Source organism: Oncorhynchus masou, chromosome 11, assembly GCF_036934945.1.
Source record: "Oncorhynchus masou masou isolate Uvic2021 chromosome 11, UVic_Omas_1.1, whole genome shotgun sequence".
Lineage (NCBI taxonomy): Eukaryota > Metazoa > Chordata > Actinopteri > Salmoniformes > Salmonidae > Oncorhynchus > Oncorhynchus masou.
In genome coordinates this window covers 6,189,687-6,201,908 of record NC_088222.1, presented here as the reverse complement: position 1 = coordinate 6,201,908, position 12,222 = coordinate 6,189,687, and the positions used below count along the sequence as shown (strand labels likewise).

The following is a 12,222-nucleotide window of genomic DNA, read 5'->3' as shown; positions in this document are numbered from 1 at the left end:
AGAGATGATCAGAAATGATCAAGAATGATCAGGAATGATCAAGAATTAGCTAGAATGATCAGAAATGATCAGGAATTAGCTGGAATGATCAGGAATTAGCTGGAAAACACTGTCAAATAATAGACTGAATCTGCCTATCTTTTTGGGGGAAATAGCTAAAAACATTTTACAATCTTTACTAATAATATATTAACGTTAATTTTCAGATGCTAGGGGCACATTTTAAGACAATGAAACATTTTAATTACCCTGACAAATGAAGATTTCTTGCCAAGGTATTTAGTCCTGAATCTATGTGGGAAACTGTAACTCTGACCCGTACTTGAATACAGTCAGAATATTCAGTATTTCCCAGCGGACGAGTGTTGTGCTGTCTGTCAACGAGTCATTGTGGTGCAACACTGAGACAGCGTATAAAGAACAGTGATTTGAGAAGCCATGACACACGTACAGTTACGTGCCATTGATTTTTAATTAATATTGGCACCTGGCTAGAATAACCAGACAATTACAAGCAGAATACAACTGATCAAATCAACTCAATTCTCTCCCACTTTCAGCTATTCACCACCAGCACCCCAACCAAAAGGTCATGAACCCTGTGTATTATGATGTATTTACACATTATTTCTTCAAAAAATACAATGAAAAAATGGCAATGAGCATGGAGCATGAAAATAATATTATATACCTTCTTGATATAAACAAACAAAATGCAGAAGAAAAAAAAACTAACAATGATATTGAAACTTTTGACCTCACTACATTTTTCAATGTGACATGTTTTCAACACCGAATTTTTCTTTTTCATCTTTTAACAAAAAACTAACACAACGTATTATCTAAACACAAAATAACAACAGCCTACATGTAAAAATATAACTTTTACATACACAATTTCAAAATAATCGTCAGTTTGCATTTGTTGCATACAATTGACAAATGTCTGCGTTTCCTTTGACAGCTGAATAAGCAGTGAGTGGAGCATGTTGTAACTCCGGTCCCTTTTGTCCAGTCAGGGACGCCATAGTCAGTCATTGTGATGTCACGGCCCGCCAGAGAAGACCGGTCCCTTTTGTCCAGTCAGGGACGCCATAGTCAGTCATTGTGATGTCACGGCCCGCCAGAGAAGACCGGTCCCTTTTGTCCAGTCAGGGACGCCATAGTCAGTCATTGTGATGTCACGGCCCGCCAGAGAAGAAGTACGCGTCTTGTCTCTTTAAAGTAACACTGAGATGCCTCTTCAAACCTTCTACCCATCTCTGAGAAAATAATTAATCACCACCAAAACAACCTCTCCTTTGAAAACTGGCACCTTCCTTATTTATATATTGTATATATTTTTACATTTATATATATATTGATTTTTCAAATAGATTATTTTCCAGTTTCAGTGCCTTTGCGTTGATTGGATAATGTAAACCACATTTAAAAACAGCTGCTGACGAATCTCCATAGGGCAGCAAGTTGTGGTCTAGTACTTTTTTCATCAACGGAGAAACCAGAACAGACAAAGAATAAGAGAAAGATTTAAAAAAGAGGAAAAAGTTCTGTTTTACACATACAACCACACACTGGTACTGAAGACTACAGGGGCTCACGGACAAGCCGATACTGATAAAAAGCTGATAGCTATAATACAATGCTCAATAACAGACGTGTAGGTCACCATGGAAACAGGCTGAAACTTGGAATAATACAGGAAGGGGTCTGAAACTCGGGGTGCTGGGGCCGCCAGGGGGCTCAACTGACTAAAACAAGGTCTGTTCAGGGACACGTCATCTAATTACATATAAGCATACAGTACAATTAAATACAGTTTATCCCAAAAATACTTTTTTTTCCTCTTTTGACTGTTTTTCTTTTTCTTCTTTTTTTAATTCCCAGGTTGGAAAAAACCTGCCTGCATAGACCTAATAACTAACAGTTCCCTAAGCTTGAATCCTAAAAAGTTCAGATCACGTCCGTCTCCTCCTCATCGCATTTGAATGATATGAACTCTGAAAGGCACATTGGTAGAAGTGAATGTTAAAATTGCATCTCTGGAGCCTTGCAGGGTCTTGGGGGTTGGGGCTTGGTTAGGGGGTAAGGGGGCAGGAAGGGAGAACTGAGGAGGGTGACAGAGGGGGGTGTGAAGTGCTAGACCGGGGTTAATAAATCAGACAAATCATACAAGATGACGGACTGCTCGGCCTCTGGGATGTACATCCCCCCTCTGGCTGTGCCTTTCCGACGCAGCGTCATCGCCAACCAGGACGTGACGTCACCAACCAGGAAGTGACGTCATCACGGGGCGAGAGACTTTGTTCTGGATCTGTCCGTGTGACAGACACAGCAGGGAGACAATCTCTCCACCCTTTCTTTTCTCTCCGTCCTTCCTTCATCTGCCTAGGAACATGGGCTAACGAACAGTAACACTACCAACGGCCTGCCCTCCAATCACAAGGGTCCATTTGCTCATCTGCTCCGCCCACGCAAAGGAATGGCCAATGAAAACACATTTCAAATCTGAATCTGGACGTTTGCTAGTTTCGAGTGGCTATAAGTATAAGGGGCAGCATTTTTTTTTTGCCTCTATCCATTCTAGCATACAGCCCAAAACAAAGTGTTATCTTACAATTCATCTGTTCTGTTTTAGATTAGAAGTACACTTTTTTGTTGTTGTCATTATTGCATGTTTTTACAATATCTTGAAATTCTACATAATGTCTACTTTTCATTTCTATTCATACCCTCTCCCGTCTAGACTGACTGATTGAGTTTTCATATATATCGAGCGAACTTTAAATGTCAAGGAGGATTTCAGGCACGACTGCAAGGGTTTCCACAGTGTGGAGAAGATTGCCATTCAGTTGAGAGGGCTGTGTTCACTAACAGCTCAGTCTGCAACATTGTTAAACATTGTTACAAAACATAATGATATGTTTGAAATAGTCCCCCAACATCGAGTAGTTGCATCAATTATTATATGTATATTTTTTTTCATTTTTTTAAAATCTTTAAGATATATAATAACAGAAAGAAATAAGAACAAATGTATTGTACTGTAGTACTGTAGTACTGTAGAATCAGTAGTACTGTAGTATATGCATTATCTGTATTACTGTTGTACTGTAGTACTGTAGTACTGTAGAATCTGTAGTACTGTAGTATATGCATTATCTGTATTACTGTTGTACTGTAGTACTGTAGAATCTGTAGTACTGTAGTATCTGTAGTACTGTAGAATCTGTAGTACTGTAGTATCTGTAGTACTGTAGAATCTGTAGTACTGTAGTATATGCATTATCTGTAGTAATGTACTACTGCAGTACTGTAGTATCTGTAGTATCTGTAGTACTGTACTACTGTAGTACTGTTGTACTGTAGTATTGTAGAATCTGTAGTACTGTAGTATCTGTAGTACTGTACTATATGTATTATCTGTAGTATTGTAGTACTGTAGAATCTGTAGTATCTGTAGTACTGTAGTATATGTAGTACTGTAGTATATGTAGTACTGTAGTATATGTAGTACTGTAGAATCTGTAGTACTGTAATATCTTTAGTACTGTAGAATCTGTAGTACTGTAGTATCTGTAGTATATGTAGTACTGTAGTATCTGTATTATCTATAGTACTGTTGTGTCTATAGTATCTGTAGTATCTATATTACTGTAGTAATGTAGTATCTGTATTATCTATAGTACTGTAGTATCTATAGTACAGTAGTATCTGTAGTACTGTTGTATCTGTAGTACTGTAGTTTCAGTAGTATTGTAATATCTGTAGTACTGTAGTATTATAGTATCTGTAGTACTGTGTTTTCTGTAGTATTGTAGCATCTGTAGTACTGTAGTTTCTGTAGTATTGTAGCATCTGTAGTACCTGTAGAACTGTAGTGTCTGTAGTACTGTAGTTTCTGTAGTATTGTACTATATGTAGTACTGTAGTATTGTAGCATCTGTAGTATCTGTAGTACTGTAGTTTCTGTAGTATTGTAATATCTGTAGTATATGTAGTACTGTAGTATCTGTAGAACTGTATTATCTGTAGTACTGTAGTTTCTGTAGTATTGTAATATCTGTAGTATATGTAGTACTGTAGTATCTGTAGAACTGTAGTATCTGTAGAACTGTAGTATCTGTAGTACTGTAGTTTCTGTAGTATTGCAGTTTCTGTAGTATTGTATTATCTGTAGTACTGTAATATCTGTAGTATTGTGGTTTCTGTAGTATTGTAGTTTCTGTAGTATTGTAGTTTCTGTAGTATTGTAGTATCTGTAGTACTGTAGTTTTGTAATATCTGTAGTATTGTGATATCTGTAGTATTGTAGTTTCTGTAGTATTGTGGTTTCTGTAGTATTGTAATATCTGTAGTATTGTAATATCTGTAGTATTGTGATATCTGTAGTATTGTAGTATATGTAGTACTGTGGTTTCTGTAGTATCTGTAGTATTGTGTTTTCTGTAGTATTGTAATATCTATAGTACTGTAGTATCTGTTATTCCATAGCCAATATACATTTGGGTTCATTTATTTCTACAGGAGACAAAAGACAGGTTGTCAGGGCAAGACGTTGGTCAGATCGATCGATCGTTGATTGACGTGATCGGTTGATTTGATTGGTTCAGGAAATAGGAGAATGTTGTCAAAGGAAGTGGTCACTCATCATCTTGATGAACTCCGGGAGCTTGGACCTATAGGAGGACAGGAGGGGTTAGAGACAGCTGTTACCTATAGGAGGACAGGAGGGGTTAGAGACAGCTGTTACCTGGACAAACCAACAAACACGACACGACACAAACACACACACACATAAACAAATGAGAAGAAACAAAAAGGATTAGCTTCTGTACCTGATTAGCTTCTGTACCTGTGTACCACTGTCCGATTAGCTTCTGTAACTGTACACCTGTGTACCACTGTCCGATTAGCTTCTGTACCTGTGTACCACTGTCCGATTAGCTTCTGTACCTGTGTACCACTGTCCGATTAGCTTCTGTACCTTGTGTACCACTGTCCGATTAGCTTCTGTAACTGTACACCTGTGTACCACTGTCTGATTAGCTTCTGTAACTGTACACCTGTGTACCACTGTCTGATTTGCTTTTGTACCCATGTACTGGATTTCAGATGCTTCTCTTTACACTCCTGAACCTTATGGAGAACATACCACCAACCGTTGGTTCTTCACTACAAGCCACCTGTCTCCACCTACTCTTTCAAGGGTTTTTCTTTATTAGCGAAGACATCAAAACTATGAAATAACACATATGGAATCATGTAGTAACCAAAAAAAGTGCTAAACAAATCAAAATATATTTTAGATTTGAGATTCTTCAACGTAGCCACTCTTTGCATTCTCTCAACCAGCTTCACGAGCTTCACCTGTAATGCATTTCAATTAACAGGTGTGCCTTGTTCAAATCTGTGGAATTTATTTCCTTCTTCATGCGTTTGAGCCAATCAGGTGTGTTGTGACAAGGTCGGGGGGTATACAGAAGAGAGTCCTATTTAGTAAAAGACCAAGTCCATATAATGGCAAGAACGGCTCAAATAAGCAAAGAGAAACAACAGTCCATCATTACTTTAAGACATGAAGGTCAGTCAATAAAGTCAGTAACCTTCCTGCAAGCCATGATTGGCTGAGATAATGAGTGGGCTAGCCATGATTGGCTGAGATAGTCTATTACCAAATATGGCTAAGTCCATATTATGTTAAGAACAGCTCAAATAAGCAAAGAGAAACGACAGTCCATCATTACTTTAAGACATGAAGGTCGGTCAATGCGGAACATTTCAAGAACTTTGAAAGTTCCTTCAAGTGCAGTCTCCAAAACCATCAAGCGCTATGATGAAACTGGCTCTCATGAGGACCGCCACAGGAAAGGAAGACCCAGAGTTACCTCTGCTGCAGAGGATAAGTTCATTAGAGTTACCAGCCTCAGATTCACAGAGTTCAAGTAACAGACACATCTCAACATCAACTGTTCAGAGGAGACTATGCGAATCAGGCCTTCATGGTTGAATTGCTACAAAGAAACCACTACTAAAGGACACCAATAATAAGAAGAGACTTGCTTGGGCCAAGAAACACAACCAATGGACATTAGACCAGAGGAAATCTGTCCTTTCGTCTGATGAGTCCAAATTTGAGAATGTTGGTTCGAACCGCCATGTCTTTGTGAGACGCAAAGTAGATGAAAGTGTGTGGTTCCCACCGTGAAGCATGGAGGAGGAAGTGTGATGGTGAAGAGTGCTTTGCTGGTGACACTGTCAGTGATTTATTTATAATTCAAGGCACACTTAACCAGCATGGCTACCAAAGCATTCTGCAGTGATACGCCATCCCATCTGCTTTGAGCTTAGTGGGACTATCATTTGTTTTTCAACAGTACAATGACCCAACACACCTCCAGGCTGTTTAAGGGCTATTTGACCAAGAAGGAAAAAGATGGAGCCATGCATCAGATGACCTGGCCTCCACAATCACCCGACCTCAACCCGATTGAGATGGTTTGCGATGAGTTGGACCACATAGTAAAGGAAAAGCAGCCAACAAGTGCTGAGCATATGTGGGAACTCCTTCAAAGACTGTTGGAAAAGCATTCCAGGTGAAACTGGTTGAGAGAATATCAAGCTGTCATCTTTTTATTTAACTAGGCAAGTCAGTTAAGAACAAATTCTTATTTACAATGACGGCCTACACCGGCCAAACCCTAACGACGCTTGGCCAATTGTGCACCGCCCTATGGGACACCTGATCACAGCCGGTTGTGATACAGCCCAGAATTGAACCAGCGTTTGTAGTGATGCCTCTAGCACTGTGACCGCTGCGCCACTCGGGAGCCTGAAGGCTGGCTACTTTGAAGAATCAAAAATATATTTTGGTTTGTTTAACACTTTTTTGGTTACTACATGCTTCCATATCTGTTATTTCATAGTTTTGATGTCTTCACTATTATTCTGCACCACTTTTGACTGGTACTGTATGTTATACTACTGTCAAACCTTGATTCAGTCTCATCGTTTCTGCACAACATTCAACTACAGACAGTGAAACAATCAACACAATGCATCACACACAATCAAAACCACAAGAATGGTTTTCACTGAGTTTCACTTGATGAAAACTAAAGCAAGTTAACGACACACACAGCGGAACACACAATAAGCACTACAAATAAATATAAATATATAAATATATATATATATATATTTAATATAAACACTAAAAGCACACTTACTGCCAATCTGCTGTTCAAATGTACCCAGCATTTTGTATCAATAGATTTGAGAGTTTGTAGAGTCAGCCAGCCTCATTGTTAACTACCCAGCTTGTTTAATTTCCATCCATTTTGGACTCAAGTGTACAGATGGAGAAATAGTCCCCATTTGTACTGTAAATCTGCTATAAAGTGTATAATTTATAGGGGATGCGAGCGCAGACAAAACAACAATGCTATATCCATTTACACAATGCAGAGCGGGTAGGCAAAGTCACCGTGGAAAGACTGACAATGACAACAAATAGTTATTCTCTGTTAAACGTGGGGTTTCTTGCATATTACTTGTCTGGTTTGTATTGATTCCTTAGCAAATGGAGCCAGAATATTAAACATTATAAACACCAATTTAATTTTCTTCGTTTTTTTTTTTTTAGGGGGGGGTTAATGGTAAGTTATGGTACATGTGTTTTCACAGCAGATTAGTTTAAAGTGAATATCTTCTGACCATTTAGGGAGGTTTTACATTTGTCCCATTGGGTTGGAGGCATCGCCCATGCCGTGGTGCGGCCCGGCCAGGGAGAGGGTCGCTCCGCCGTCCGACGAGCCTTTCTCCTCCTCACGTCTCTTCAGACACGCTGCCTTAGGGTTCAGGTTCCTCTCTAGAGACGCACACACACACGGACCCCCACACACACACACACACACACACACACACACACACACACACACACACACACACACACACACACACACACACACGCGCAAGAAAGACATAGACAAGTAAGTGTTTAAGAACTGAAGCAGCACCCCCATGTGGATCTGAGAAGATAGTGCTCTGTGTGTGTCCTGTTACATTATGGAGACAATCTTAACTTCCCACTCAAATCAGATTTACACTAATTAATGCGTCAACATCAATAGGAAGCTAAGTGAAAATTCGACTTGAAGGGGAAGTTAAGACTCAACCACAGCCAGGCCTAAAGAATAATGCATCCTGGTGTGTGTGTGTTGGTGTGTGTGCATGTGTGTGTGTCTGTATTGTCTCTGACCTCTGATTTGCTGCTCCAGGCTCAGTAGGTGTGTGTATGTGTATGTGTGTGTAGTAGAAGTAGTAACAGTACTAGTACTAGAAATTGATTTATAAAGTACTACTACCACTACTACTGCTACTACTACTATACTACTACTATACTACTACTGCTACTGCTACTACTGCTACTACTACTATACTACTACTGCTACTACTACTATACTACTACCACTATACTACCACTATACTACTACTGCTACTACTACTATACTACCACTACTACTGCTACTACTACTATACTACCACTATACTACTACTGCTGCTACTACGACTACTACTACTACTACTACTACTACGACTACTACTACTAATGCCACTACTACTAATACTACACACACACACACACACCCACACATACTGAGCCACATACTGAGCCAGGAGCAGCAAGGGAAATCTTGTGTGTGTCTGTCTGACGTGTGTGTGTCTATTTATGTGTGTGTGTCTGTCTGACGTGTGTGTGTCTATTTATGTGTGTGTGTCTGTCTGACATGTGGGTGTCTATGTGTGTGTGTGTGTGTCTATGTGTGTGTGTGTGTGTCTATATGTCTGACATGTGGGTGTCTATGTGTGTGTGTGTGTGTCTATGTGTGTGTGTCTGTCTGACGTGTGTGTGTCTGTCTGACGTGTGTGTGTCTATATGTGTGTGTCTGTCTGACGTGTGGGTGTCTATGTGTGTGTGTCTGTCTGACGTGTGTGTGTCTGTCTAACGTGTGTGTGTCTACGTGTGTGTGTGTGTGTGTCTATGTGTGTGTGTCTGTCTGACGTGTGTGTGTCTATATGTGTGTGTCTGTCTGACGTGTGGGTGTCTACGTGTGTGTGTGTGTCTATGTGTTTGTGTCTGTCTGACGTGTGTGTGTCTGTCTGACGTGTGTGTGTCTATATGTGTGTGTCTGTCTGACGTGTGGGTGTCTATGTGTGTGTGTCTGTCTGACGTGTGGGTGTCTATGTGTGTGTGTGTGTCTATATGTGTGTGTCTGTCTGACGTGTGTGTGTCTGTGTGTGTGTGTATGTGTGTCTATGTGTGTGTGTTTGTGACTTGTGTGTGTCTATTTATGTGTGTGTGTGTGTCTGTCTATGTGTGTCTGTCTGACATGTGGGTGTCTATGTGTGTGTCTCTATGTGTGTGTGTCTGTCTGACTTGTGTGTGTCTATTTATGTGTGTGTGTCTGTCTGACATGTGGGTGTCTATGTGTGTGTGTGTGTCTATGTGTGTGTGTCTGTCTGACGTGTGTGTGTCTGTCTGACGTGTGGGTGTCTATATGTGTGTGTCTGTCTGTCTGACGTGTGTGTGTGTCTGTGTGTGTGTGTGTGTGTGTCTATGTGTGTGTGTCTGTGACTTGTGTGTGTCTATTTATGTGTGTGTGTGTCTGTCTATGTGTGTCTGTCTGACATGTGGGTGTCTATGTGTGTGTCTCTATGTGTGTGTGTCTGTCTGACTTGTGTGTGTCTATTTATGTGTGTGTGTCTGTCTGACATGTGGGTGTCTATGTGTGTGTGTGTGTCTATGTGTGTGTGTGTCTGTCTATATGTCTGACGTGTGCGTGTCTATTTATGTGTCTGTCTGACATGTGTGTGTCTATCTGACATGTGGGTGTCTATGTGTGTGTCTATATGTCTGACATGTGTGTGTCTGTGTGTGTGTCAGGTCCCTATACGTATGTATGTATATATATATGTGTGTCAGGTCCCTATAGGTATATATATATATATGTGTCAGGTCCCTATAGGTATATATATATATGTGTGTCAGGTCCCTATAGGTATATATATATGTGTGTGTCAGGTCCCTATAGGTATATATATATATATGTGTGTCAGGTCCCTATAGGTATATATATATGTGTGTGTCAGGTCCCTATAGGTATATATATGTGTGTGTCAGGTCCCTATAGGTATATATATATATGTGTGTGTCAGGTCCCTATAGGTATATATATATGTGTGTCAGGTCCCTATAGGTATATATATATATATGTGTGTTAGGTCCCTATAGGTATATATATATGTGTGTGTCAGGTCCCTATAGGTATATATATATATGTGTGTCAGGTCCCTATAGGTATATATATATATGTGTGTCAGGTCCCTATAGGTATATATATATGTGTGTGTCAGGTCCCTATAGGTATATATATATATGTGTGTCAGGTCCTATAGGTATATATATATATGTGTGTCAGGTCCCTATAGGTATATATATATATATGTGTCAGGTCTCTATAGGTATATATATATATGTGTGTCAGGTCCCTATAAGTATATATATATGTGTGTGTGTCAGGTCCCTATAGGTATATATATATTTGTGTGTCAGGTCCCTATAGGTATATATATATATGTGTGTCAGGTCTCTATAGGTATATATATATATATGTGTGTCAGGTCCCTATAAGTATATATATATGTGTGTGTGTCAGGTCCCTATAGGTATATATATATGTGTGTCAGGTCTCTATAGGTATATATATATATGTGTGTCAGGTCCTATAGGTATATATATATATGTGTGTCAGGTCCCTATAGGTATATATATATGTGTGTCAGGTCCCTATAGGTATATATATATATGTGTCAGGTCCCTATAGGTATATATATATGTGTGTCAGGTCCCTATAGGTATATATATATATGTGTGTCAGGTCCCTATAGGTATATATATGTGTGTGTCAGGTCCCTATAGGTATATATATATATGTGTGTCAGGTCCCTATAGGTATATATATATATATGTGTGTCAGGTCCCTATAGGTATATATATGTGTGTGTGTCAGGTCCATATAGGTATATATATATATATATATATATATATGTGTGTCAGGTCCCTATAGGTATATATATATGTGTGTATCAGGTCCCTATAGGTATATATATATATGTGTGTCAGGTCCCTATAGGTATATATATATATGTGTGTCAGGTCCCTATAGGTATATATATATATATATGTGTCAGGTCCCTATAGGTATATATATATATATATGTGTCAGGTCCCTATAGGTATATATATATATGTGTGTCAGGTCCCTATAGGTATATATATATGTGTGTGTCAGGTCCCTATAGGTATATATATATATGTGTGTCAGGTCCCTATAGGTATATATATATGTGTGTCAGGTCCCTATAGGTATATATATATGTGTGTCAGGTCCCTATAGGTATATATATATATGTGTGTCAGGTCCCTATAGGTATATATATATATGTGTGTCAGGTCCCTATAGGTATATATATGTGTGTGTCAGGTCCCTATAGGTATATATATATATGTGTGTCAGGTCCCTATAGGTATATATATATATGTGTGTCAGGTCCCTATAGGTATATATATGTGTGTGTCAGGTCCCTATAGGTATATATATATATGTGTGTCAGGTCCCTATAGGTATATATATGTGTGTGTCAGGTCCCTATAGGTATATATATATATGTGTGTCAGGTCTCTATAGGTATATATATATATATATATGTGTGTCAGGTCCCTATAGGTATATATATATATGTGTGTCAGGTCTCTATAGGTATATATATATATGTGTGTCAGGTCCCTATAGGTATATATATGTGTGTCAGGTCCCTATAGGTATATATATATATGTGTGTCAGGTCCCTATAGGTATATATATATGTGTGTGTCAGGTCCCTATAGGTATATATATATATGTGTGTCAGGTCCCTATAGGTATATATATATATATGTGTGTTAGGTCCCTATAGGTATATATATATATATGTGTGTCAGGTCCCTATAGGTATATATATATATATGTGTGTCAGGTCCCTATAGGTATATATATATGTGTGTGTCAGGTCCCTATGGGTATATATATGTGTGTGTTAGGTCCCTATAGGTATATATATATATGTGTGTGTCAGGTCCCTATAGGTATATATATATATATATATGTGTCAGGTCGCTAT

General features: G+C 38.9%; 1 protein-coding gene across 12 annotated transcripts in view; it reads right to left on the bottom strand.

Annotated features, from left to right (window-relative positions):
* Positions 1-427: 427 nt before the first annotated feature.
* Positions 428-12,222, bottom strand: part of tcf4 (transcription factor 4) — a 525,031-nt gene continuing 513,236 nt past the window's right edge. For 6 of the 12 annotated variants that reach the window (XM_064977265.1, XM_064977263.1, XM_064977264.1 and 3 more), the window contains 2 exons: positions 7,735-7,870; positions 428-4,679 (listed from right to left, as the gene is read on the bottom strand). In XM_064977265.1, the coding sequence (XP_064833337.1) occupies positions 4,631-4,679; positions 7,735-7,870 (185 nt within the window). In that variant the 3' untranslated portion in view covers positions 428-4,630. Of the gene's footprint in view, positions 4,680-7,716; positions 7,871-12,222 lie in introns of all 12 variants that reach the window. The other 6 variants (XM_064977266.1, XM_064977267.1, XM_064977270.1 and 3 more) reach the window with 1 other exon arrangement.